Source organism: Salvia hispanica, chromosome 2 (assembly GCF_029641045.1).
Source record: "Salvia hispanica isolate PSC_SH4W2 chromosome 2, Shi_PSC_v1, whole genome shotgun sequence".
Taxonomy (NCBI): Eukaryota; Viridiplantae; Streptophyta; class Magnoliopsida; order Lamiales; family Lamiaceae; genus Salvia; species Salvia hispanica.
The window spans coordinates 28,112,609-28,140,064 of record NC_142693.1 but is presented as its reverse complement, the minus strand read 5'-3'; the positions used below and the strand labels follow the sequence as shown (position 1 = coordinate 28,140,064).

The following is a 27,456-nucleotide window of genomic DNA, read 5'->3' as shown; positions in this document are numbered from 1 at the left end:
TGACCATTTATTGCTTAAATCCAAAAAGATATAAGCAGGCCCAAACACCCAATAAATCCACCCAAAACATTGAATCATATATGGAATGAAAAAAAGGGAGAAATGGTGATTTTTTTTTAAAAGTAGTTCTATTGCATTCAATTGGACAGTTGGTTGGTAATTAAGTTGCAATTTATTATTTGTTTTATTTATTTTGAAAAATGGTTATTTGAATTTATTGTAGATTTGATTTACCTATAGAGGTAGAAATTTATTAACCTATTTCAATATATTTAAGTGTATTTATTTTTATCTTTATAAATTTATCTTTAACTGTCCACATCTTTGATCATGCATTTAATACTTTGCTTTTGATATAGGCAGGGAAATAAATATCAAGGAGTAATGAAGCATGTGATGAACATAAATATTACCACAAGATAATATCACAATTCATTAAATTCCTCACTCAAACCTAATTAAAAAAATAGAAAAAACAATAGTTCTCCTCTTAACAATTACTTTTGCATAAGAAAGACAAGCTAGCTTCAAATAGAGCAAAAACAAATTGAAACACAAGGCAAAAAAAAAGACACCAATTGCAAACTAAAACATTTAATGAGGTCATCATGTCTGAGAATCCATAGCTAAGATGGTGCTGAGATTCATGGGATTCATGTAGCTCAAGTCTCCAGTCAAGATTTGCTGCACAATGATTCTATTTGCTCTCTCAGAGGGATGGAATGGGTCCCAAAATGCGTACACATCTCTGTTAGGGCACAGGTTGGAGAGCGGCGTGCATAGTCCTATCCCGTTGTACCGTCCCTGACCGCAGCACGCGACCTTCGATGTCACAAACCCTAGCCGAGAAAACGCGTAATTAATTAATTAGTACGTGTTCGTGTCATGTGTTCGTGTGTGTGAGAGGGAGGAGAGAGAAATATATATATTTATATATACCGAATGCTTGGGGGTTGTTGATGAAGTCGTAGTGAGTGAGTTGTGTGTTGGCGGCGACGAAGATGTCGCCACCGAGCTCAGAGTTGAGGGAGAGGAGCATTTGGGTGAGCTGTGGGTTGAAGAGGCCGGCGGCGCGTTGGAGTTCGGCCGAGCACTCGCCGTTTCGGCTATGCTGGGCTAGCTCGGCCGGGACACACCCGAGTGGACCGGTCCCGGTCACTAGGACCTTACGGGCGCCTAGGCCGTGAAGTCTCTGCATAGTCAATTTAATTTATTAGACTCGATTTAGGAGGCGTTAGAATGTGAAGTCACTAAACCCTGAATCAGACTCGATTTAGAAGGCATTGGGTTGGGACGTCGCGAAACCTTAAATCGGACTCATTTAGAAGGCGTTAGATCACGACGTCCCAAAACCCTAAATCAGACTCGTTTTAGAAGGCGGTGGATGAACTATCATTAAATGACTATAATTGACCATTAAGATTAGATAAAGTTACTTTTGTTGACTAAGTGGATCTATGTTGTTGATTGCAGAATTCAAAATATTCAAATTATTATATGAATTTATTAGGAAGTAGATAGTTTACATTTATTCCCTAATTCAATGCTAGTAAAGACAGCCACCAACATTTTGTACCTTGACAAGGACTTATCTTTAGACAATTAATTAACTACAATAATTTTATTTCACTTCTATACCTACATTTTAATTAAATGCACTTTTCTCGACAGCTAATAGTATTATGTTTTATCATGTCACACCAGTTCCATTTTTATCAAAACATGTCATGTACAATACTTATTTTAAATGGGGCTTAACATGAAAATGGTCATGCAAGCAAAATTAGGGTTTTAATTTTCACTACTAAATCAAGATTATCTTTTAATACCGATTTGAGATATTTATTTGTTCATTTGCCAACAACAATTAATAAAGACCGATCTAGCGAGAACCAAAATATGCATGAACGGCGAATGCTCATAAAGTCAGGAGTTTACCTTAAGAACCTTGCGATACTCGGAGATAATGAAGGGAACATAGTTCTGAAGAGTATATTGGCGCGACCGGGCGGAATATGGTACCAAATAATAGTTGTTAACAAAATCATTTCCCCCCAAAGTGATTAGAACCAAAGCTTGATTTACTAGTCTCTGAGCCTCAGCTGGTCCAATTATTTGACTCACTCTTGATTGATATTGTTGGAAATATTGCAATTGTTGCCCAATTCTAATTATATTCACCTGTGGAATTTTGCATACAAATTTCTATAAATTAATAATCAATAAAAAAGATAACAGATATTTAAAATACAAAATTTGGTCATGATATCATGATCTTAATTCCATATTTGAAAATAGAATATTAAATTATTATGTTCAGATTTTTCTTAATTGTTTGGATGCTCAAAATAGTAATTCTAGTACTATGAAATATGTACTCCATTTATTTTTATCATAAATACATCTGTCTGGTTTTAAATTTTGTGACACGTTTTCATACCTACTAAACACTTAATGCTCTGTGACACTTAAATGTGATTGTATTTAAATATTTTCTATATATAGCATTCCAAAATTAGATGCACTTCTCGAATCCATGAATACATAATAGCAAAATTAATGATTCAAATGTGGTCTTTTTTCTCACTTTTAAACTAACATTACAAACAAAAAATATTTCCTAACTCAGGAAAATAAAACCAAATAGATCTATATATGTAGGCTTTTCCAAATTTATATATAATACACTTTTTACAGAAATACAAAGAAAATGTCACAAAATAAGTGAAGAAACTGAAAACGATAACCAATAAATTCAATTAATTTGTGAAAGGAACTAAATATATATAGTTAATTCTTTTATAAACATTAAAGTCCAACTGATAATAGCACTACTGTCTACTAATCAAGAATGTAATATTATATATGAATCTTGAATAATCTCTTGAAATTAATCTAAAAGTACAAGTACATATAAATTTAGAAAAATAATTAAATGTATACTTACAAACTGAACTCCAGTGTCATTGAGAATTCCAACTCCAGCAGAAGCAAAATTTGCTCCAATTAGCAATTTTGATCCACTCATTGATGGACTCAAGTAGGGTAGAGGTGATTCACTTTGACCAATGCTCTGACCTAAATAAAAAAAATATTTAAAAATTAATTAGTCAAGTCGTGGTCTAATTAATCTCATACTTTATTTCATCAGTTCAAAAAAATATTAGTAAAAGATTAATCATGTCACGTGGTCTAATCTCGTACTACTACTTTATTTCGTCAGTTCACAGACACGGTCCGTGAACTGACGAAACGTAGCACGGGGAGGGGTTCGAGGCTCAACTGATGAGATCGGGGATGTTGAAGCCGTTGGAGAACCGGCCGGTGGCGCGGCGGCCGGGGTAGTCGATGCCGTAGGGTGGGGCGTCGGCGCGGGCGGTCGTCGCGAGGTAGTTGTTGTTGCCGGCGTCCACGAGCGAGTCTCCGAACACGAAGAAGGCCCGGGCTTCGACGCGCGTCATCGCCGTCGAGGCGAGGAGTGCGGCCGAGAGGAGGGCGAAGAGAAGGGCACTAGCCATTGCCTTTGAGCACTCAAGAAAATGCTCAAAATTGTTTTTATGGATTGGTTGAATGATAAAAGGGGGGATTGGGGAGTATTTAAATAGAGGATTGGTGATCAATGTGGAAATAATAAAATAAATAAAATAGAAAAAAAAACAAGTGGTAGTTTTAGTGCATTTAATTGGACAGTTGAGCTTGGCTGGTTATAACTTATGATTTCATAAGAAAGGAGCAACCTTGAATTAATTGTTACCATGTTCAAATACAAGTAGCAATAAAATCTTGGTTTTCATGAGGTGGTTGGTAATTATGTTGCAATTTATTTTTTATTTCATAATTTATTTGTTGTGGTAATTTTTTTGGAATCAATTGTACACATGTCTGATTAGGTGAAAATTGATTATTTTTGAATTATTTTCTGAATTTACTGTTGATTTAATTTAACGTTTCCGAGAGGAATTTATTAAGATTTTCAAAATATTTTGGTGGAATTTTTGAAAAATCTATATACTAATGTATGATGTGGGAACTATCTACTATTCCAACTTTCACACACCTAGTTTATATGAAAGTATGGTTTCAACCTCCATCTTTTGATATCAATTTTCCGTTTTTTGCTATTTGTGATAGACATATAATGATACGATGTGTGTTACTCCTTTACTTTCGTTTTGTTGTGCTCATCGCGAATTTTCTATTTCTTGCTATTTGTGGTTATCTGACAGATATGATCAGATTGTCGGACAACTTCAAACTTCATGTTCGTTGCTTTTCTTATATTGAGTAGAGTGAATTGCATGCTATTGTTTTACTTTGATTAATTCTGTCAAGCTCGGGCTTTATTCGTTTAGCTAAAATGCTTCACTAACAGAACCAGATTAAAAATATAATTAAGAAAATAACTATCAGTATTTCTCACCAAGTGTATGAATAATAATATCACGGGCTAATAATGGAAGGTAACTTTTATTCATCTTTATAGATTAAACAAACATATAAATTGTGGAGTAGTAATGTTTAAATTAATTCGATAGTACAAATATTATTAGATGTTTAATAATTAAGATTACGATTAACATATTTATTACCATATATAGGTCGTTTAATATATATAATTCTTGTGGGTGACTGTGCTCTTTTTAATTTGTATTTAATTAATTAGTAGCTAGCTTTATATTATTAACACGAATTCATAAATCCTTAAGCTGCGCTATTGCTTGTAATTATCATGCTATAATTAAAAATTATAGTACTGGTTAACTTATAGACAACACTACATTACTAGGCCTAGTAAAAGTGGGTGTGTGTGCTGAATAATTAGGTGGAATATTTAAATTATAGTAGATTTAATTAAGACAAATTGAAGATGATTGGTTCACATTGATTAGTTATTGCACTCACTTCTACCATCATAGTAATTAATAATGAAATCAAATTATGCAAACCTCGCAAGATTAGATTAATTAAACCAGCCACTAGTTTCATTAATTACTACTATGTAATTGTGATTAATATGCGTCAACTTCTAAAAACATTTATACAGAATAAACAATTATTTTGTTGGGAAAGATGGAGTATAAAATTTGATGCAAGTATTATACTAACTCTTTCCCGTGTTAATAAAAATTTCTAATGACGTTCAAGTTATATTAACTAGTATCTATCTTGCATTTTGGAACTCGCTTTTTTATTTTATTATAAATTTTTCGATTCTTAATATTCATGTATTGAACTTTAGGCATATTCTAATGAGACGGATCGAAGAGAGTAAAACTATACTTTTTACTTTTATCGAATTTCGTCATTCAAAGCAATACAACTATCTATCGATTCTAGAAATTAAGAGAGTTTTATGTGAACTCATCTCTGTAAATTTTATCCATAAATTCAAAGATAAATATACTAATTTTCTTTAAAACAGATGGAGCAATTACACCTCTCTAATTTTTTTTTTTAATTTTGAAATGTACAAATAAATCATAAATTCGAGCCGACAGTACAACACAACTTATAATGGAAAAGTCTGCAATGTAGAGTCGTGGTCATTTATGATTTTATTGTTAGAAGTACAAAATATATATAATAATACCAATCCAAATAGTAGAGTCTACCCGTTTTACAAAATTTTAAACCACATATTTATAATTTATTCGTTTTAATATAAGTTGTGATCCTTTTGTGTCGAAACTCTAAAGTTCCTTAAGTTGTGATCCTTTTTAATGTTTTATCAAACATAAAAATTATAAGTCTTAACTTAACATTAGTTGCAAATATCCCACACCGAAAAATTTTCATTGGAATGTAGATTAATGAATATTCTGAATATGAAGATTTAGAAATAGATATTAACCCAAATTTTGGCTTTAACAATTTCAAACAAAATTCATGATTTTTAATTGATGTTTAAAGTGAACTAGAATTTAACTAAATTTTATAGCAGTACTCTCCCCGTCCCACATAATTTGACCCAGTATTCCATTTTGGATCGTCCCATATAATTTGACACACTTCACTTTTACCAATTTTGGTAGCTGACCTCATATTCCACTAACTCATTCATATTCACATTTTATTATAAAACTAATACTTTAAAATTATGACTCACATTTCATCAACTTTTTCAACTCGCTTTGTATTAGATTTCTTAAAACCCATGTTGGGTCAAAGTGTCCTAAATTATGTGGGACGGAGCTCTTCCTTCCCAGCCGTCACTATCATGCAGCTGTCAAACTCCCTCAACCGACAAGTGTTTGATAAAAGTCCAGACTGCAGAATCTCTAGCGAATGCCAACTGTTTGACCTGAAGTTGAAGGAATTAAGCCGCAGACATTCCAGATTACGCACAGAAACTGTTCGATAAAAGTCCAAGGAGAATTCTAGGAGCTGAGCAAGTTCTGCTATGGCCTCCAGGTGCTCGCTGAATATCCTAAAGGAAAATAGAATTTGTTACTAGTGATCACGAAAACGATGAAATGAAGGGGTGAAGCAATATATATATATCTGAAAATAAAATAAAATAAAATAAAAAAATTCCGTTGCCGGGAATCGAACCCGGGTCTCCTGGGTGAAAGCCAGATATCCTAACCGCTGGACGACAACGGATTTTTGATGAAACTGTTATCTACAAATTATGTATCATAAACACAAAATGTTTATGAACATTTGTTGCTCCACTTGCGATTGGAAGAAAAGAATTTCACAAATCCACGAAGAAATAATTGACTTATTAAATTATCTATCTGAGCTATGAAAATTTTCAATGACGGAAACAATTGTGCTACTATTTGTTTTACGTCAAGCAAAACGCGGAGTATGTCCCGATATAGCAACAAAAGCAAAATGTGTAGGTGGATCTACTTATTAAGTTCGAAAAAGAAATTTGGATTGATTCTACCTCCTATTTTATGAAGAGAACTACTCCATCCGTCCCCGAATAATATGCATTTTGGGTTCGCCACGAATTTTAATGTAAAATTGGTAAATTAAGATAGAGTAGAGATAAAAAGTAAATAAAGTATTGTTGGTGGAGAATGAGTCTTATCTCGTTAGAGAGAAAATAGTTCCAAAATCAGAAAGTACATATTCTTGTGAGACGGACTAAAAAGGAAATAGTGCATATTCTTGTGGGACGGATGAAGTATTCTTTTTTTCGAATGATTAGAAAAAAAAAAGTACGGTTTGAACTAAGGAAAAGGGATTTGTAGTCCTCCACCTTATCACCAGGCTATGCCGCCAAAATGATACAAAGCGTAACGAACTAGAGTTGTGAAGTGCTCTGTTATTTTAGTTGCTTACTCTTTATATGGATCGATTTTATTGAAAAATACGGCAATATTTATGACTCGTGAGACTTGTTTTACTATATATTCCGGAGTAAATGTTAAAAGTTTTAGTATTTGTTCTTATTCTCTTATGCATTTGTCACATATACAACAACAAAAAAAAAGTACTATAACTTATGAGACTCGTTTTACTATAGTCAATGCTAGATTCAAGTGAAATCAATTAACTTCATTAATGGTGATGATGACAAAAAATACCTCCATTAATAACTGACATCGAATTATCACCGACCTCACGATGCCGCAACTCAACCTTCACCCTCCGGAGTTGGTGCATACTTTCGTTTTTTCTTTTATCCCCATCCATCATCAGCAATGTCGACACATCGCCTCAGCCTTCGACAACGCCACAACATTCCTATCTTGCAAAAAGTTTAATTTTTTGAATCTTTGACTTCAGTACTCCACATACATGAATTTTTTATGATCCCTAAAATAGTCAAAATTGGTCAACATCAAAAAACTTTAATAAAACGAAAATCGATTTGAAATCGAAAATTCTGATTTTGTTGGGAATGAAAAACGTATGCGAAAGCGTCACTAACTTTTTCTTTTTGGTTAATAATGAAAATCACAGAACTCAATTTTGATTCCAACACAACAGCATTGGTCCACAGTGGTCATCACCACTCAATGAGAAATTGACATCAAATCCACCAGCGCCGCCGCTTCAATTCCACAGATATGCTAAAGCAGCTCCACGCTTTTGGAGTGGAGAAAAACATCTGCTTCTCAAATCGCAGCTTCCAACAGAACCAAACAAATTCTCGAGCTCGCCATTCAAATCCCAGCACAATTCCCATGGCCCAGAATTCTTCTTCGCCGCTTCCGCCGTTGAAATTCGAAGCCAAACCCCCAAACCCCGTGTTTGATCCTCACGGTTTAGACTCCAATTTGCTGGAGAAAATCGCGTATGATGCTCTGGTTTGGAGCTCTCTCCGTGGGTTGCTTGTTGGAGACAGGGCTTCGCAGGTTTGTTTCGATTGAGCATCCCAAAATTTGATCTTACTTTTTGGGTGTCGATTTTCGACTTGATTTGGTGATATTGATTGAATTGGTGGAATAAGATGGTTTCTTTGCTTGAGCTGGAAAAAGGAGTGTTTTTTTTTTTGCCTTTATTTTGTTGTTAGTTCATTCATTTCATTGTAGGGATTGAAGAGTTTGTTAATGGGCACATTGAGATCATCCATTTCCCCTTTTTCGGATTGAGTTGAATTGATTCTTGATATTTAACTTTATTTCGAGTAATCTGTCAAATTGAATGTGTGGAGTGGTGAATTAGGTTGTATTGTTCTTGATTTGTTTGATGATGTTGATTGAATTGGTAGATTAAGATGGTTTCTTTACTTGTTTGATTAGCTGGAAAGATGAGTGTGTTTTTGTTTTTATTAGTTTATCCATTTCATTGTAGGGATTGAAGAGTTGTTAATGGGCACATTGAGATCATCAATTTCCCTGAACTTAATTGATTCTTGGTATTTAACTTCATTTTGACAGTAATCTGCCAAACTGAATGTGTGGAGTGGTGATGTAGGTTGTATTGTTCGATTGTCCGGGTTCCGATTCTTGATTTCTTTGAATTTGCAGAAATCGGGAACTGTTCCGGGTGTGGGTCTAGTGCACGCACCTATCTCCCTGTTGCCAATGCCATTTCAAGAAAGTCATTATAAACAAGCTTGTGAAGTAGCTCCCATATTCAACGAACTAGTTGACCGTGTCAGCTTAGACTCGAACTTCTTACAGGAATCGCTTGCCAGGTTAGATGGGTTGTGTTTATTCCCGCCCGTGCGTTCATGTTGTCACGTATCCAAATGTCGGAATCAGCCTCTAGCACGATGATTTCTTTATAGAACATAATTTTGTACTCGTGTGGTTTGCTTAGCTTATAGATCGATGGATATGATCCCCGAGCATTATCTTATACTATTATGCTTATAGTACTTTATCAGTTATCACCATGTTTACGACTTCTTGTTTCCCGAAATATGGCTGTTGGTGAACTTAAGATGTTGGATTTTCGCTATGTATACCAGATAATGTTAGAAGTCAGTGTTGCTTTCAGACTATAGTTTTGGAACTGTTCATTTACGAAGGATTTTCAGAAAGGAGGCTTTATTCGTAAGTTGGAAAGAACGGAGTATAAAATTCTATGCTATACTAATTTTGTTGCTCGTTTTTTTACTGCAGGACGAAAAAGGCGGATGCTTTTACATCCAGGCTTCTAGATATTCATGCCAAGATGTTGGATATGAACAAGAAAGAGGTACTTCTTCGAGATGCATTTTCTTGATTCCATAGTTGTTTCTGACCGTTGTCTTTTTCTCTTCCAAATCAACATCTTTCTTAAAAACGAAAGCATTTACTTTTATTGACATTCGTCTTTTCCTAAATCCAATGGACTCTTCTGGTGAGGATGCTGACATTGTTTGTACTTGTAAACTAGGATATACGCTTAGGACTACATCGCTCTGACTATATGGTGGATGAACACACTAATTTACTTCTCCAAATCGAGCTCAATACAATTTCTTCTTCATTTGCGGGGTTGAGCTGTCTCGTTAGTGATCTTCACAGGTTATTTTAGTATATATTGTTATGTCCTTTACCATCAGTTGACATTATTATTTCCATGGATTCGTCAATGAATTATACATATGGATGTTTCGAATTGCTCGAGAATTAAAAGTTAACTGCACTGACAAAAGGAGAAATGTACGGAATACATTTTCTTGTTTTGTGTATGTCGTATTATATTTCAACTTAGATTGACCAAATAGAACCATTTTTTGAGATTTCGCTGCTACAAAAGCAGATGCATTTGTACGTTGTATCTAAGCATTCTCTGTGAAAAGCTGTATCTTTAAAATAAGCATCTATAAGGAGGAATAGTTGAACTTTCAGGAGCTTGCTTCATCAATTCAAGCAACACCTTGCTTTGGATCCAGAGAGGATTCCCGAAAACGCTTCTGCTAATCAGTTTGCGGAAGCATTACAGAAAGCCTGGTCTGAATATAATAACCCCAGGTTGGTTTTCAAACGATGTTGTGCTTTCGAGACTTTTTAAAAGTTACTGAAGAAGCCGCTAATTAATAATTTCTATGCAGGGCTGTGGTTATGATCGTGGTTCAAGCTGAAGAACGGAACATGTACGATCAACATTGGCTTTTTACGCTCTTGATGGAAAAATATCCTCTCTTGGCTACTTTTTCAAATTTCGACATGTATAACTTTGATGATATTGTTGATAGATCGTATGTGGATTTACTACTATATGTCTTGGGCTTTTTGATATTTCTTAACTCGAACGTACATATCAAGTTAGAAGTATTAGGAAAACCTTAGCAGAGATCGATGCACAAGGGGAGCTTCTGGCAGACGGAACTCTTGTTGTGTAAGCATCTCGAGGAACTGAGTTGCATTACTACGCTACTTGCTATCATCGTTTTTTACGTTTTAAAACATTTACAATTGCAGAGATGGTGAAGTAGTTGCAGTGTCTTACTTTCGAGCTGGATATGCACCTACTGATTATCCTTCAGAATCGGTAACTCGATTCTTATTTAATTAACTTCTTGTTCAGTTGGCACATCGTAGTGCACTTCTTCTATGGTTCTCGTTATGCTATCTTAAGGCTTATCTATTTTCATATAGGAATGGAGTGCTAGGCTTTTGATCGAGCAGTCGTGTGCAATCAAATGCCCTTCAATCGCATATCACTTAGCCGGCACCAAGAAAATTCAACAAGAGCTGGCGAAACCCAATCAGCTCGAAAGGTTAATATTTGCTACTCATACAAAAGTTTAATTTGTCAAACTTTCTCCTATAGCTTTTTTCGTTTTCTCGATTCCACAAAAAACAGATTTCTTGAGAACAAGGACGACATAGCCAAAGTACGCAAGTGCTTTGCCGGATTATGGAATTTGGAAGATTCGAGCATTGTCAAGGATGCAATTGAGAGGCCAGGACTATATGTCATGAAGCCCCAGAGAGAAGGAGGAGGTATGATATCTGAAATTGCTACGCTTATGCTGCCAAATTCGCTGTCATCGTTGAACCCATGCGACCTTTCTGCACAGGGAACAATATTTATGGAGACGATGTAAGGGTAGCACTGCAAGAAATGCATAAGAAAGGCACAGAAGAAGATGCGGCTTACATTCTTATGCAGAGGATTTTCCCAGCTACTTCGCCCGCGATTCTAATGCGCGAAGGCATCTCTCATAAAGAGCAAGTTCTATCAGAACTCGGGGTATATGGAACCTATTTAAGGTAAATCATTGGCAATGATTTTTTTCATTATCATTTCATGGTTCAATTAACCATTATCTGAAGTTTGAAGCAAAGTACAATAATGTAAGTTCTAAGAGATAACTGCATAAAATAGGTGCTAAGTTAGCTAGAAAACATGAATCAATATACAAAATGCTAATAGTTATTATAAAAAAATCATGGTTTTATATTTTTTTTTTCGGTTTATTAAAAATCACACAGGCTAGTCACATAAAGTTTGAAAATGGAATATTAAATCACAAATTTTTAGTTTTTCTCAGTTGTCTCATTCGTGTACAAAATGGCGTCGTTTAGCGATGCTTAAAATGATGTTTTCTTAAAATAAGAAAAGAAGGAAAAGAAGAGAAAAACAGTTGTTTTAATGAAGCGAGGTCGTTTTGAGAATCATATAAAACATCGTTTTGCACACAAATGAGACAATTACGAAAAATTGAAACTTCGTTATTTAGCATTTCATTTTCAAAGCCTGACCGACAGACCAAAATCTGACCAAACTTAATGATATAATCGACTATTATCCCCTTTTTATACAAAATATGGTGATTTTTATTACCAAGAATGCAATCCACAGGAACAAGGAGAAGGTGATCATGAATAACCATTCTGGTTACCTGATGCGAACAAAGGTGTCGTCTTCAAACGAAGGTGGGGTTGCTGCAGGTTTTGCTGTTTTAGATAGCATATATTTGGTGTGACTGTTGGATTTTGGTGGCTATGCTACTTTATAATTGAGCATTAATTTCATCATGCCTTTCCTGAAGAAAAAAGCAATTGTTGCAGTTCTTCTCGTTGAGTAGGAAAAACAAGAATGTGTGGATGATGGATATGTCTCACTTGTTGAATATTTTTAAGTTGTTTACAAATAAAGTTGAACTATATTATTCTGCATATTCTCAATATTGAAATTTATCTCTCATTTTCTTTCCGATTTCGTATGTGTTTAGTATATAAAATTTGATTTCTCTCAATTTTCAACACATATAATGTCAGAAACGGATATTTGTATAAACCTAAAGAAAACAAAGCATCAATTTATAAAAGTAGAAAAATATTAACAATAACTATACAAGACTATCCTGCAAAAATGGCTATGCTAGAAAAAAAATGAAGTAAAATAACTGAACCTTTATTTTTACAAAATTTCGTTCATGTTATTCACGTCACCATCACTCCAGCCATAGCCCAGCGCTCGACTCATCCACAGAGCCGTAAGCTTGCGCTCGTCGATCAATTCTGCTCTGGCTATTTCCCTTGCAGCCTCGCACGTCTCTACCGCTGCGATGCATTTAGCTGCCTCTTTCTGGAAGTGCGAAGACGCTCTCTTGGCGCTCGTAATCAGCTCATTTGTGCGTTGCAAGCTATCACCGGTCACATTTGCGTGTAAGCCGATTTCCTCGGTTAGTAGGTCGATCATATTCTTCTTCATTTCATCCCTTGTTTCAGGATCATCTTTACCACAGTCTGCAAGCATGTTGGGAAGATTTCAGTATATAACTTGGAGAAATACTGATTGAACGAGAACATTAACAGCGTCCTTTCAAGACAGGAAGTAAATGTGTAATTGTTTTCTGAATTCTGGACATAATCTCGTTGTCGATTAAAGAAAACAAAGAATGAGCATGGAAAGGAGCACACCGGATTTCGAATAGAGATTTCTATGTTATATGGCTCTTATAGAGTCACAGGGAATAAGACATTCATATCAAATTGTATATACTTATTTATACTTATAGAACTCTGATGAAGAAATGGGGAAGACCGGAAGACAGAGAAGCTATAACTGATCATTATTATGGACAGTGAAAACTAAACTGACCTGCAAATGAGGTATTGAAGAGATCTGCAAAATAACAGAAAGGAGGTAAATTACCAACATGAGCCAACAATAATATGGTCCGAAGAAACATCTTATTTCAAGAAGAGTGGGATATATAGGTTATGACGGAAGATTCAAAATAAGAGAAATGCATAAGAATCTGCCAAAACAAAAAGTCAAGTACATTTACAGTAAAAGAAATGGAGTACTCTGAACCTTCAGCGAGCATATTATTATAAGTCTATGGTATCAGCATGTGAATGATAAATCCATTCAAGGAGAACAGACAAAAGAAGGCGAAAATAGACAAAGAAGTGCAGCAAAATCATGTTTATTCTTTACGAAACTAGACCTTTTCTGGAATTCATAGAAAGGGATTGGAGTCACAACTTCGGTGAAAAAGACTATACTCATTTCTTGTAAAGTTTTACAACAAACAAGGAAACACCTTACATCACCACATCCATGCATTAGAACTTAGAAGCATATCCATTCACTGCCTTCACCAGCCCATTACATCAACATCAACACATCTTCTCAAGAGCAAAATAGTTTTCTAAAATACATCTTCAAACGATTTGCACAAAAAGGGCTTGTCTTTCCTACTTGCCTCCCTAAAATGAGTAGTTAGTTGTTTCACCCCTAATCATTAAATTGATGTAACTGGTGACCAACCCGTGTTATGCCATAACAAAACTCCAATTCAAGCAGTCATAGTCATAGAATAATTACTAGGTACTACTACCTTATAACCAAATAAAAGTGCCCCGGATCAAGCAGTAGTCTATCACTCCAAATTAATTTTTCCCTAAATCAACAATAAGCTATTAAATCTTTTCTACAAACAGGAAGCTAAAAAACTGTTCTGTTTCCATATACTCTATGCCTCTGTAACAATGTTGATCCAACTCTACTTTACACCGTTAAAATCAACAAATAAACTTCGATAACATTTTCAAAAAGCAACATTAAATTTACACTAAAGGTGTTATAAAATCATCCAGCAAGCATAAAATAAAGATGCAACATAAACTAATTCCACACACACACACTCACTGCGTGTAGAATGTGAATACAAACTCACCAATCGGCGAAGACGCGAGGGTGGTGTCGGAAACACAGTCACAAGAGCAAGGCGAGCACGAAATCGCCAATGCAGCTGAATACTTTCTCGAATGCATCTCCATATAACAAATCATCAACAATCCTACTAACACTAACACCATCCTCAAAACCTTGACGCGGTTCACCCTCAAATCCGACGCCGAGTGCGAATTCGCCATAACAACCACGTCTTCTCTCGCCTGAACTCAACAAAACAGATCGCATATGCAACAGCAATTTACACAAATTCGAAACAACAAAAATTGGGGAGAAATAGATTGGAATCGTGCATTAAAGTATTGCTAGAATGCGGAAACTCACAATGTGCGATCGAATTCAGCACCTTTCCTCCGTAGCGGCGACGATAACTGGAGAATCGATCATAGTTTGATACCTAGATTTTGGAGATTGTTGAGAGTGAGAATACTGCCGATGAAATCGAGGCAAAAACAATTAGAGCACTCCCAATGGAGTTCCCTAAAAACTCCCTTATTTCTCCCTAACTCCTGCCACATCAGCGCCACATCAGCACCAAAATTTATCCCCAGTTTTTAGCCAAGTGCTACATTGGTTTCTCCCTTATTTCTCCCTTATTTCTCCCTAACTCAACATTTCATTTTTACATCATTATTTTTTATATTATTTAATTTTCCCTACAAATGTATTTAATAAATAGACTAATAATGAACAATTCATCGTTGTATTAATCATTGGAAAATATAATACAACGAGAAAAAAAAAACTACAAATAAAAAACGCAAATAAACAAAGATTTAAAAAAAAAAAATCTAAGACGGAGGGGCCGGAGGGGCGTCGGGATCGAGCCCCAGCGTACTCTGCAGGTGTTGGATGCATTTCCAGAGGGCCGCCTTTTCTTCAGGGGTCCCGCCGCCGGTGAAGTACAGCGTGTACATCTGGGTCAGATTGGCGACATTGCTCGAATAAGTGGCTTTTTCTAAGTCGATGACGGATTCCGACGCGACTTCCGACGTTGCGCCCTTCCCCTTCCGCCTCCCCTTCGCCTTCTTCACTCCCTCCGGGCGCTCGTGCGGACCATCCCCACTCAAGTCGATGTGGGCCGCGCTCCCCTCGCTCTCCGAAACGCTAAGTCGCGAGCGCACCGATTTCCCGTGCAGCGCGTCGTGCATTCCCGTCCGGAATTTGGGGAGATCCTTCAGCTTATCGTAGATGTTCCAATACTTGAAGCCCTTCGTCGACAAGTACTGGCTACTATACATCCGGATGGCCTCATCTCGGACCATGTGCTCGTTCTGGCCACTCGTCATGTGAGTCATCAAGTTAGAATAAATACCGTTGAAGTGCCCGCAGTCCCTCATGAGGCGCTCCCAATGCCGACGGATCGCCTCGCTGCCATGGTCCTTCATTGAGGCAGTCTTGTGGCTCCTGTACTTCGCGGCAATCCGCTCCCAGAATATGATCTCAGTCTGGTAGTTGCTGCGCTCCGCGTCCTGTGACGTGTCCGCCCAGCAGTCGGCTATCAGCTCGGACTCTTGCAGAGTGTAAGTAGTCCTTACCCGCTTCGGCCTCTCATCGGAACCCGTATCAGTCGCAGCCGACGACGCCGGCGCCTTCCCCCTCCCGCTCCTAGAAGGCGGCTCGGTGGGCGTTTCTTCCACCTCGAAGTCCTCCGCGCTCAGTGTCGCGGCCTGAGATTCTTGGTCGCCTGGGGTTGATCCGGGGGTGTCGAACTGGGGCCGATACACATCGTCGGCTGGAAAGGGCATTCTGCCGGCAGAGTTGAAGTACGGAGAAAGTCTCCGCGCCGGAGGAGTCTGCAAAGGAGACGGACCCCCGTATGGAAGTTGGCCGGGAGGAGAACCCATCGCCAACAACGACTGCATCCACTGCTCGTTTGCTTCATCCGTGTTGGGAATTTGTGAACTCGACTCTTTCCCCTTACCCTTATCCTTACCCGATCGGGAACTTTTCTTCCAAAAGCTCATAATTTTGATGAAAATTGAAGATTGGGAGAAGAGATTGAAAATGGAGAGAATGAAGATTGTGGGTGATGAATGGAGGAAGTGGAGGAAATATTTATAGGGGTGGAATGTAAAATAGCCGTTGGGTTCAAAAAAAAAAAAAAAAAATTTTAATTATCGCCGATTATCGCCGAGCGTCGCCACAGTGGCCGGCGATCGCTCGGCGATAATCCGGCGTTAGAACGCCACTCGGCGAAGCAACGGCAACATTATCGCCGAATTATCGCCGACTTCGCCACAATGGCCGGCGATAATTCGGCGATAACCGGCGATTTATCGCCGAGAATTCGCCACCTCCATTGGGAATGCTCTTACTCTTTGATTAATCGCAGATCCACTTTGAACGTGAAAGAGTTTTGAGTTTTATGAGTGTAGAACAAATCCCTTCAATTTTTCTGCTTTTTTGGTTTTAAATATTTAAGCAAAAGATTAGTGTTTAATCATTGGATTAAATATGTCGAGGGTTAGATTGCTATGGTCACATATTAAAACAATAATTAATGTTGATATTTTATCAGGAAGTAAAATATACTATATCTCAAGTTTAATTTGGTTTTTATATTGCTAAAACTCTTTAACAAAAAGTTTTTTGCAAATTTTTTTTGTCGTAACATAATACTATATTCAATGTGCATGATAATGTGATGCGGGTGAGCACTTTCTGAAACCAAGCATGGCTCAAAGCTTTGAGGATAGTGAAATGTGCTTATAGAATCCTGAATGCTCTTTTGATATCTTTCCAAGCGAATCGCAAAAAGAGTACGTTTGGTTTTTGTCGGCAATTGCGCGGCTTTACGAAGGCCAGCCAACTCAGATAGGTGTCATCCACTTATCAATCCATGTCGTGATGTCAAAGTGGTCGATCATGTTGATATCGTTGTTTGATTCAGGGACACTGAAAAATGCATGCCAAATTTATAGACTATAATCAGCCACCGCCTCTAGCACTATCATCATGTGTGAGCCTTGCTCTCGCTCGTGTATGCCCCGCCTCCCCTAATCCGCAGTGACGGATTCAGGAATTTTAGATTGGGGTTGTGATAAATAATTAAATCAACTTGAAGATAAAAAATTTAATTTGATATTTCTTCTTCTACTATATCGATAATGTATAATTTCATTGTATATAAAAAACAAATTATTTTTAGTGTTATTGCTCGATAATTTTCAGTATTTAAAATAAAACAAAAAACTATGTACATCATATATAATTATATGATTTTGAATATGAGCACAATTAGAAATCATAAATAAATATCTAACATGGCTTTTATTTGTAATAAAAATTGCGAAAACAATAAATTTTATATTTAATTATACATTATTTAGAAACATATAGTATAATAGTAATTGATGATCAATATTTAATCATATGCAACGAAAGTAAAACGGCAACGGATAAATAATTACTTCGTAAATAATAATATTCATTCATATGTATGTGTAACACGAGTAAAACAAGCACTCCATCCGTTTCTTCATAGTTGAGTCATATTTTCTCGTTTTTACTTTACTCTCTCTTACTTTATTATCTCTACTTTATTTATTTTATACTTTATTCTTTCCACCTTTTGCATCCCTCTTACTTTTTTATCTATTTATTTAACACACCCAACATTCATTTCTAAAATTACGAGTCGAAAAGTTCCGCCTTAACTATGGCGAAACGGAGGGAGTACTAGTATAACTAGATAATATTCATTCATATGTATGTGTAACCAGAGTAAAACAAGAACTAGTATAACTAGAAAGATTAACAAAAAATGCTCATGACAGAACTCAAACATTTCACCACTAGAGTATTCACACTTTTGGGATACAATTATCCCCCATTGTTCTTAATTGCATCCGCCACTGCTGATCTGTCCCTCCGGCATGTGACTGGGGCATCCTAAAAACTTTGGCACATGCCCTAAACCCTTTGAAACATATTGAATCATAAAAAAGAAGTTGAAGGGAAATCAAAATCAGTTACAACTATTTACAAAATCAAAAGTTTGAATTTATTCAATGAATAAAATCAATTTATAAGAAGAAATAAATGATAAATAAGCGACACTGTTAAGAAATCGCCCAATTCCCTTCTCTCTCTCTCCAATCGACTAAAGCATCCAAAATTTGAAACCCTAGAATCAAAGGTAGCGAAAAAACCAGAAGCAGAAAATCCGGTGGTGAAGAAGTAACGATGAAGAGAGTGTTCGGAGCGAAGAAAGACAAGGAACCTCCTCCCTCCGTTCAAGATACTTCCGATCGGGTTCGTAATTTAATCAGCTCGATTTGCAGCTCTCTGATTTATGATGAATTTCCGCATCTAACTGTTCGACAAATCGCTATTTAAATAGTTGAGCTATGCTCGTTTTCTGGTGCTTCTACAGTGAGTATAGCTGAATTAGTAGATGCTTGTAATCGAAGCTATATTATTCGCGTTGGTGTATTTGCTGCTTAGATTGACGTATCCGTACATAATTTTCCTTGTAGATCACTAAAAGAGGTGACAATGTTGAGGAGAAGATAAAGAAACTTGATGCTGAATTAGCTAAATATAAGGAGCAGATCAAGAGGACTCGGCCAGGCCCGGCACAAGAAGCTGTTAAAGCTAGAGCAATGAGAGTGCTTAAGCAGAGACGAATGTAAAATGCCTTTTTCGTGTGTTTTTAGCTTATGTTAGTTTTGTTTACCGGCGTGTGGGTGTAATTGGGGGAAGAACAATGCTACTTTCCTCATTCTGTGCCTGAGCTTGTCGACTAACCTTTATCTCTTTATCTCTAGATAACGTGCGCTATTTCTCCATATTTTTTGGACAGGTACGAAGGTCAGCGTGATATGCTGTACAATCAGACGTTTAATCTCGATCAAGTCGCATTTGCTGCAGAGGGAATAAAGGATGCTCAACAGACAGTATGTCTTATAGCTTGATATGCTTTTTAATAGGAGTATTAAACGAATTACTGTTGAAGGCGGTAATCCAATGAATCTCGATCTAGTTGCATTTTGATATTCAATGAGTCGATCAAGTTGCATTTACTGGTTTTTTCGATGTAATCTTGTGCCATGCAAATAGAGTGGTTTTTTAGGCACATAGTGGAATTTATGGACTTGCTATATCCATAGTCTTGAATATATACTTTTTTGCGGTGATTATGACATGCTAAGGTTAAATCAGTAGTTTGATGACGGTGTTATGACTGACAAGTGACAACTTGTTTTATTTTAAATCTGTGCTGTAGAGTCAGTCAGAATATGTGCCTCTTTCTTTATGATTGCAATTGTTTTTAAGTAACAGTATTCTTGGATCATTAAATTCACCGTAAAATCTGTTTCCCTTGGTAGCGCTCTACAGGGCAAAGTTCAAGGCTTGCCACGCGGAGCATATTCTGTAACGTCCTTGGAACCTGCTGCCTACCTCCTTAGAGGTAGGAGGACCCCCCATTTGTCACAGAGAAGGAAATCTCGTTGTCTTGTGATTGCTTATGTCTTAGTATCGTTGTTGCTCTTACCTTTTCTGTGCGTACACAAAGTTGATTTGGATGCTTATTTTGGTTCTTTTAGAAACCTAGATGCTTGGATTACAGTTTGATTTCTTCTGTGACCAATTCCACACATATTGCAGATGTCAGCCTTGAAATCGGCAAACAAGGACCTTAAGGGAATGATGAAGACTGTGAACATCCAAGACGTTGATGTTTGTACCTCACTCGTTGTAGCTTTCACATGCACATGATGATATATATTCTTGGATAACCTTTTTATTGCTGGGTGGGCTTGATTTTCTCAGAGCCTGCAAGATGAGATGATGGACCTCATGGATGTGAGCAGCGAAATCCAAGAGAGTCTGGGGAGGAGCTATAATCTACCTGATGATATTGACGAGGATGAACTCCTGGGTGGTAAGAGAAGATTCTCTCGTCGCCTCTATATTAATTTACAATCTTAGATGTGAAATCCATTATGGAATTTGGAAAAGCTTTATGGATTCCTTGAAGCAGTCAGTGTCAATGATATCGAAGATTTTGGTTGTCTTTGTCGTCCAATAACGAGTTAGTATTACTGTAATGCAGAGCTTGATGCACTGGAAGCAGACATGGGGTTTGAGACCGAAGGTGGAGTGCCTTCGTATCTTCAACCTGATAAGGAATCTGATCTCGAGGGAGAGCTCAACTTCCCATCAGCACCGACTGGACACGCACCCGTTCCTCCTGGTAGAGTAAACATGCAGGTAATGCCATATGTCTTTACCACAGGAATTACAATGTCACATTCTTACGCTTCAAAAAGCATCAGACCTTAGATTGCATCATCATAATTACGAGCATTTTATAGCATAGCACGTAGGGGTTGGTCCGTCTTTACCTTGTAATGCTCAGTAGCATCTAATAATTGATTTCGATGTTTTGCAAGGCTGAAGATGAACTAGGGTTGCCAGCAGTTCCCGGACCTTCCCTCCGAAACTAGACAACAAGTCGGTGTGCTTATATGTGTGTTACTGTAACTCTGTAAGCACAAACTACAGAATCTATCATTGTATATGTGGTTGTAAGACTTTTGGCTACTGCACAAATAAGCATTGGACAATTCGAAACGCATATATATATATAGGAAAATTGAAAAGTTTGTTGTGTATTTCATTCATTTTTCAGCCCCATACAATAAATATCGAATTAAACGTGACACACGTACATATAATGAATATCTAATATTATCACATTATTTAAAAAGTATTCACCGATCTTAACCACTCCCTATGTCACTACTCTTTGATTGAGTTTTTCTTCCTTATACTACAAATTAAAAGTGAGAGTTTTTAAATAAAGTGACTAGAAATTAATTAGGAGTTATTCTTAGCAAACAAATCTGATTAGTCCAACAAATATAGCTATACGTATATACCATTGAATCATGCAGATCGTATATACCATTGAATCATGCAGATCGGACGTGTGCCTTTTTTAATGATTTCTTGTTATAAAATTCATGAGAATCAAGACGTTACAAATAATATTGTAGATCAACAACCTTTTCTTTTATCATCAAATCAAAACTTCACACATTTTAGGTCTCTCAAATCTTCAACTCCATTCTGAAAAATATTACTCCACTGTATTAGTAATAAATTCGTACATTAAATTATAATCTTATGTTTTGGGATTGGAAATATGTGGGTAAGCAATTTCACATGGAATGTAATTATTTTTACAATATAGAATTGATAATACAAAATACGTGGTAATGTTATAATTAGAAATATAAATAAGGTTTATGTGTAATATTATTAATGAATATAATAACAATTCAAATAAAGAATTACTGATTTTAGGGTAAATTGTCAAAAATCAAAACTTGATCAAATTATGATAAGTCATGCATCTTTAAAATCTTTAAAAATCAGTCGAGAAAATAATAAAGTTTGAATTTATTCTTAATTATTTCATAACGAAATTTTTTTGATCAAACACATGTAATATTTATTGATGTTTTATCAATCAAACGACAATATTTTATTTATGAATAGACAGCGTCATTTAACTCGTCAGTGATTATGTCACATATGATTAATTGACTTCCATATCTTATAGAATTTCACCAAAAAATAACTTAGTGATTGAGAACAAACCAATATTTCATAATTTTTGGTAGATTATTAAGTTACGAGAAATACCAGAATTTGTCCAAATTCAATATTTTTCCTGCAATTTGCCCAAAATTTTACAATTTGCAATGTGTACAGTAAAACGTTAAATATTAGTACTCCAATTTGCCTAAAATAAAACAATTTTTTACTTTCTATAGAAATCAGGATAATTCCAGTTTTTTTAGATATTTTTAAATAAAGTACTACATAAAACATTAATCGCAATTAAATTAGGAAAAATATTTTATAAAAAAGGCAAATAACAGAATTAAATCAGATAAATTTAAAAGTCCAAACAAAAATAGGAAAGAAATTAGAAGCGTGTCATCAGGAAAAGCTCTAGAATGTTCTATACTCTTATTTAATCTCAGCCGTCCAAAAGCTCATCCCCTCCTCAATTAAAACCGCAGATCTACACTGACCTAATCTCTCTCTCTTTCTCCTTCGCTCCACCTTCGACGCGCCTCCGCCGCTCCGTTACTCAGCTGTAAGCTCTTATATATATGTGCTAATTCACACGCGCATCCATAGATCGATACCTATTTATCAATTTACAAGCCGATTTTACTCTGCTTGTTTGTTCGATTCAATTTCAATTGATTTTGAAGGATTTACAGAGCAGCAGAGATGTTCGGGAGAGCGCCGAAGAAAAGCGATAATACCAAATACTACGAGGCATTGGGAGTGCCGAAGAATGCTTCGCAGGACGATCTGAAGAAGGCGTATCGCAAATCCGCGATCAAGAATCATCCCGATAAAGGCGGAGATCCGGAGAAGGTAGCTTCTTGTGGAGTTAATTTGGTTTTTATGTGTTCAATTTTTGATTGGTGGAGTTCTAGATCGGTGAATTTTTATTTGCAATGTTGAATGTGTGAAGATATTAGTTTTATTTTATGTAGGGATGGATGAGTTTTGTTTGATTGCATAATTTGCTCAATTGAGCTGTTTACGTTATTTGAGTTGTTATTTGAAATAATTTTGGTTGAGATAATCATTCAAGAAGTTTAATATGCTGCCTCTTTTTACAGGAATAGTGATACTTTACTCCCTAATCAGCTCAATTGAGCTGTTTAAATTATTTGAGTGGATATTTGGAATCATGTTGGTTTAGATATTCATTCAAAAAAATTAATTTACTGTTTCTTTTTATAGGAACATTGGTTCTTTGTGCACAAAGTGAGGTCAATCAAATTGGAATACACAATGCTGTAGCTGTAGTAATTTTCAATAGTTTTGATCCTGTGAATTTGGTTTAGTTCTCGATAGCAATTCTTTGTGATAGTTTCTTAATGCCAACTATGGTATCTAAAATTGATGATTTTGAGTTGAGCTGTTCCTCCTACTGCTTTTTCTAGCTTTGACCAACATTGAGGTATTAAATTTGTTTGGATGCAATATAAGAAATTATCTTTCTGGGTGTTATAGTTTAAAGAGATTGCCCAAGCCTATGAAGTACTGAGTGATCCGGAGAAGCGTGAGATCTATGATCAGTATGGTGAGGATGCTCTCAAGGAAGGAATGGGTGGCGGTGGTGGTGGAGGCCACAACCCCTTTGACATCTTTGAGTCCTTTTTTGGCGGTGGCAATCCATTTGGAGGTATGCAATTATGCATTTGTTTTGCCATGTCTTGAATTGACTTGATTATGCAAAAAGTAAAAAATCTGTATTTTTTATTAATTTTTTTTGATTGTTGACAGGCGGTGGAAGTAGCAGAGGTAGGAGGCAAAGAAGGGGTGAGGATGTTATTCATCCTCTCAAAGTTTCTCTGGATGACTTGTATAATGGAACATCAAAGAAGCTGTCTTTGTCCCGCAATGTACTCTGCCCCAAATGCAAGGGGTGAGTTTTATTGTGTCATATGAAGTCCTGAGTCTTCATTGTAATTGTCAAGTTGGTCGTTACTGAACTATTATGTGTTTGCTGGGGCTGCAGGAAGGGGTCAAAATCTGGAGCTTCATTGAAATGTTCTGGTTGTCAAGGATCTGGAATGAAAGTGTCTATTAGACACCTTGGCCCTTCTATGATTCAACAGATGCAACATCCTTGCAACGAGTGCAAGGGTACTGGTGAAACCATTAGCGACAAGGATCGCTGCCCTCACTGCAAGGGTGAGAAGGTTATGCAAGAAAAGAAGGTTTTGGAAGTTGTGGTTGAGAAGGGCATGCAGCACGGACAGAAAATCACGTTCCCAGGCGAAGCTGATGAAGCGGTATCTAAGAGTCCTTTTTAGTTGGTATTTACTGAAGTAGCATCTTAAATTTGTGTTGTTTCTAACTGATGGCTTGTATTTTTGCAGCCTGATACTGTCACTGGAGATATAGTCTTCGTACTTCAACAAAAGGAGCATCCTAAGTTCAAGAGGAAGGGTGATGATCTTTTTGTTGGGCATACATTGACACTAACCGAAGCACTATGTGGCTTCCAATTTATATTGACTCACTTGGATGGCCGCCAGCTCCTCATTAAATCCGAACCTGGGGAAGTTATCAAACCTGGTGAGTTAAAATGTCGTATAGAAATTGCAATTTGGACTTAGTCCGACCTATGTTTTACCTTAATGTTTCTTTGACTCAGACCAATCCAAGGCGATCAACGATGAAGGGATGCCAATGTACCAGAGGTCATTCATGAAAGGAAAATTGTATATTCAATTCACCGTTGAATTCCCTGATATGTTGAGCCCGGAGCAAAGCAAATCCCTGGAGGCTGTACTGCCCCCAAGGCCTACAACCAAGCTGACGGATATGGAAATAGACGAATGCGAGGAGACTACCCTGCATGACATAAATATGGAAGAGGAGATGCGCAGAAAGCAGCACCAGCAGGCCCAAGAGGCATATGATGAAGACGATGACATGCCGGGAGGCGCTCAGAGAGTGCAGTGTGCCCAGCAGTAATGACTACTCGGTATCGCTATCTCTTTTCCTTTCCGGGGATGGCTTGTTTTTTTCGCAAGTTAGAAAAGACCATACTATATTCTTCAGTTGATTGATGTGTATTAGGAATTATCTGTTTTCAAAAAATTGGTATTGCAATCTTAAATCTATTTCATTTCATTGCTTAGTGAATGCGTTTATATAGTCTTAGCTCTATTTGGGAGCTTTGACTCATTGATAACATTATGGATATTATTGGTTTTTTCTAGTGAGATAATCAAAAGTCTAGTTCAGTTTTTCTACTAATCCACATATTACCTTAGCTTACATGTCTAGCATTCATTTCGTTATGAATTTAATCATTAAAGTCTTGGTTTTTGAGAAGAAATAATGCAATTTTTAATACTATTACTTGTCAACTCTACTAGATTATCTGCTTTTCCTCCAACTTGTTTGGAATTTATTAGCTTTGTTTGCACATATAATAAATGCCCAACAAATTATTAAAATGTGTGTTGAAAGCAAATGAGATTATGCTTATATTGTCCATTAAATTAAAATTCATGGTATTAAAATTCCCGACCAAAGCAAATGAGACTTGCAAGAGGAAGAATATTGTTTGAAATTGTAATTGGGTTCAATATTTTACTAACCTTGTTGTTTTGGTGATTAAAACTAATAATTAATCAAAAACACAAAGGTCATTAATATGATGTCTATTTTTTCCTAGAATTGTAAGTGACATTCTGACCAAACTTGTTGTGGCTCGTTGACTGTCGTAGTTATCAACTTGTTACAATAAACCTCCACTAGATTTATCAAACTACAAGATCAGCCAATGGGATAAGAATACCATTATAGTTGACCTCTTAGTAATACCAACATTGTCAATGTACATATCATATGTTGTCGACAAGCCCAAATAACACAATCTCTATTCTTTTTAAATATTTGACATAGTATTAAATTTTAGTATAAAGTTCATTCATCATTTATCAATAACAAACATATCTACTAATTCTCTCGCTGATCTGTAGACGGTTAAAAGTGTCATTAATAATTCATGAGTTTTCACTGATAAATATACTAACTAATTCTCTCGCCGATTTATAGACAGTTAAAAGTCAATGAGTCATTAGTTTTAGATGACAAATATATCAATTAATTCTCTCACTGATTTGTAGACAGTTAAAAGTCAATAACACCTCCACGAGGATTAATCCTCCCACATGTGAAAATTTTCTTTTTTTTCAAGTGTATTATTTTTAAAAAGGGGGTCAATTATGATTATATGTTTATATTGTGATAACTCGAACACTTAATCTTTTAAGCACATGAAAAACATTTTACAATTAAGTTACGCTTCATCGTCATCCCCTCCCGCTTTCAGTTAAAGAATGGATGAGTCTCCAAGTAAATCATAATTATGAAAAAACCTCATTTTATCCCCCTAAGATTGAGTTGACTCCAAAAGGCAAGTAGGAGTAATTAACTAATATGAAACCAAAACCAAGTCTCTATATATACCCCTATATCATAAAGTTGACTAGTGGAGAATGTCTTAATTGAGGTGGGCTTTTTCCTTCCATCTTTTCTCTCACCAAAACACAAATAAAATCTCCATAACCTCCAAGTAAAAAAAGCCACCCTATTCTCAAACAAATGAGCAACACCGCCGCCACAGACGACTCCGACAGCCCCATCGGGGACACGGCCCTAGGCGGGTTCGGGTACGGAGTGGGGCTCTCCGTGGCCGTCCTCGCCATCTTCGTCGTCATCACCTACTTCTCCTACAAGTGCAAGAAATCACCACCCCCAAATTCCCTCTCCTTCTCCTCCTCCTCCTCCTTCCGCAGCCGCTACTTCGCCGGCGATCACGGCGCCGGCGCGCCGGTGCAGGTCGTCGTCCGGAGCGACGGCCTCGACGCGGCCGCCATCTCGGCCATCCCGCTATACACCTACGGCGGCGCCGGCGCCGGCGCAGCCGCCGCGGGCGGCTGCGCGGTGTGCCTCGGGGATTACAAGGAGGGCGAGGAGGTGAGGCTGATGCCGGAGTGCGGTCACGTGTTTCACCGGAGCTGCATTGATCCGTGGCTCATGATTCACCCCACCTGCCCTGTCTGCCGGAGTACGCCGGTGGTGGCGGTGGCGGCGGTAGAACAGCCTGCAACAGTTGCCAATCAATAATGTATATTTTTGTTTTTGTTCTTTTTTAATTGTTTGATGAATGGAAACAGTCGTATGTAAGTATTTTCTTTTATATAATATGTTGAATTAGTAATAGAAATATTTTGTGCGTATTAGCCGATATTTGAGCAATGAGAAAGTTTGGACATCATTTAATACAATTAAAATCTATAATTGAATGAGTTGCCTCATTTGTGGAGGTGCCTACAG

General features: G+C 36.7%; 6 protein-coding genes and 1 non-coding gene across 8 annotated transcripts; 4 read left to right on the top strand and 3 right to left on the bottom strand.

Annotated features, from left to right (window-relative positions):
* Nucleotides 1-397: 397 nt before the first annotated feature.
* On the bottom strand, nucleotides 398-3,580 carry LOC125222938 (GDSL esterase/lipase At5g33370-like). Its single transcript, XM_048125842.2, has 5 exons — nucleotides 3,284-3,580; nucleotides 2,948-3,078; nucleotides 1,939-2,181; nucleotides 940-1,192; nucleotides 398-839 (listed from the first exon to the last, which is right to left on the bottom strand). The coding sequence occupies exons 1-5, from the start codon at nucleotides 3,516-3,518 to the stop codon at nucleotides 607-609; spliced, it is 1,095 nt and encodes a 364-aa protein (XP_047981799.1). The 5' UTR covers nucleotides 3,519-3,580; the 3' UTR covers nucleotides 398-606.
* A 2,951-nt stretch (nucleotides 3,581-6,531) lies between these two features.
* On the bottom strand, nucleotides 6,532-6,603 carry TRNAE-UUC (transfer RNA glutamic acid (anticodon UUC)). The gene has a single exon. It is a non-coding gene; the product is annotated as a tRNA-Glu (tRNA).
* Nucleotides 6,604-7,930: 1,327 nt separating this feature from the next.
* GSH2 (glutathione synthetase 2) lies at nucleotides 7,931-12,521 on the top strand. Its single transcript, XM_089065611.1, has 12 exons — nucleotides 7,931-8,315; nucleotides 8,931-9,100; nucleotides 9,531-9,606; nucleotides 9,787-9,917; nucleotides 10,245-10,367; nucleotides 10,448-10,533; nucleotides 10,659-10,734; nucleotides 10,818-10,887; nucleotides 10,995-11,116; nucleotides 11,203-11,342; nucleotides 11,420-11,612; nucleotides 12,205-12,521. The coding sequence occupies exons 1-12, from the start codon at nucleotides 8,028-8,030 to the stop codon at nucleotides 12,326-12,328; spliced, it is 1,599 nt and encodes a 532-aa protein (XP_088921737.1). The 5' UTR covers nucleotides 7,931-8,027; the 3' UTR covers nucleotides 12,329-12,521.
* A 96-nt stretch (nucleotides 12,522-12,617) lies between these two features.
* Nucleotides 12,618-15,003, bottom strand: LOC125202310 (uncharacterized). Its single transcript, XM_048100687.2, has 4 exons — nucleotides 14,875-15,003; nucleotides 14,534-14,753; nucleotides 13,450-13,473; nucleotides 12,618-13,094 (listed from the first exon to the last, which is right to left on the bottom strand). The coding sequence occupies exons 2-4, from the start codon at nucleotides 14,730-14,732 to the stop codon at nucleotides 12,766-12,768; spliced, it is 552 nt and encodes a 183-aa protein (XP_047956644.1). The 5' UTR covers nucleotides 14,733-14,753; nucleotides 14,875-15,003; the 3' UTR covers nucleotides 12,618-12,765.
* Nucleotides 15,004-18,609: 3,606 nt separating this feature from the next.
* Nucleotides 18,610-21,161, top strand: LOC125210124 (vacuolar protein sorting-associated protein 60.2-like). The gene is made up of 7 exons (XM_048109703.2): nucleotides 18,610-18,807; nucleotides 19,032-19,183; nucleotides 19,358-19,451; nucleotides 20,164-20,235; nucleotides 20,329-20,440; nucleotides 20,612-20,769; nucleotides 20,952-21,161. The coding sequence occupies exons 1-7, from the start codon at nucleotides 18,739-18,741 to the stop codon at nucleotides 21,003-21,005; spliced, it is 711 nt and encodes a 236-aa protein (XP_047965660.1). The 5' UTR covers nucleotides 18,610-18,738; the 3' UTR covers nucleotides 21,006-21,161.
* Nucleotides 21,162-22,533: 1,372 nt separating this feature from the next.
* LOC125200601 (dnaJ protein homolog) lies at nucleotides 22,534-25,246 on the top strand. Of its 2 annotated transcripts, none has more exons than XM_048098266.2 (7): nucleotides 22,534-22,669; nucleotides 22,800-22,959; nucleotides 23,608-23,779; nucleotides 23,881-24,022; nucleotides 24,116-24,392; nucleotides 24,480-24,678; nucleotides 24,758-25,246. In XM_048098266.2, the coding sequence occupies exons 2-7, from the start codon at nucleotides 22,810-22,812 to the stop codon at nucleotides 25,078-25,080; spliced, it is 1,263 nt and encodes a 420-aa protein (XP_047954223.1). In that variant the 5' UTR covers nucleotides 22,534-22,669; nucleotides 22,800-22,809; the 3' UTR covers nucleotides 25,081-25,246. The 2 variants fall into 2 exon arrangements, with proteins under 2 accessions (XP_047954223.1, XP_047954222.1); XM_048098265.2 differs by having other exon boundaries at nucleotides 22,546-22,669; nucleotides 22,791-22,959.
* A 1,391-nt stretch (nucleotides 25,247-26,637) lies between these two features.
* LOC125191193 (RING-H2 finger protein ATL63-like) lies at nucleotides 26,638-27,359 on the top strand. The gene has a single exon (XM_048088697.2). The coding sequence runs from the start codon at nucleotides 26,722-26,724 to the stop codon at nucleotides 27,244-27,246; it is 525 nt and encodes a 174-aa protein (XP_047944654.1). The 5' UTR covers nucleotides 26,638-26,721; the 3' UTR covers nucleotides 27,247-27,359.
* The last annotated feature ends 97 nt before the right edge of the window (nucleotides 27,360-27,456 follow it).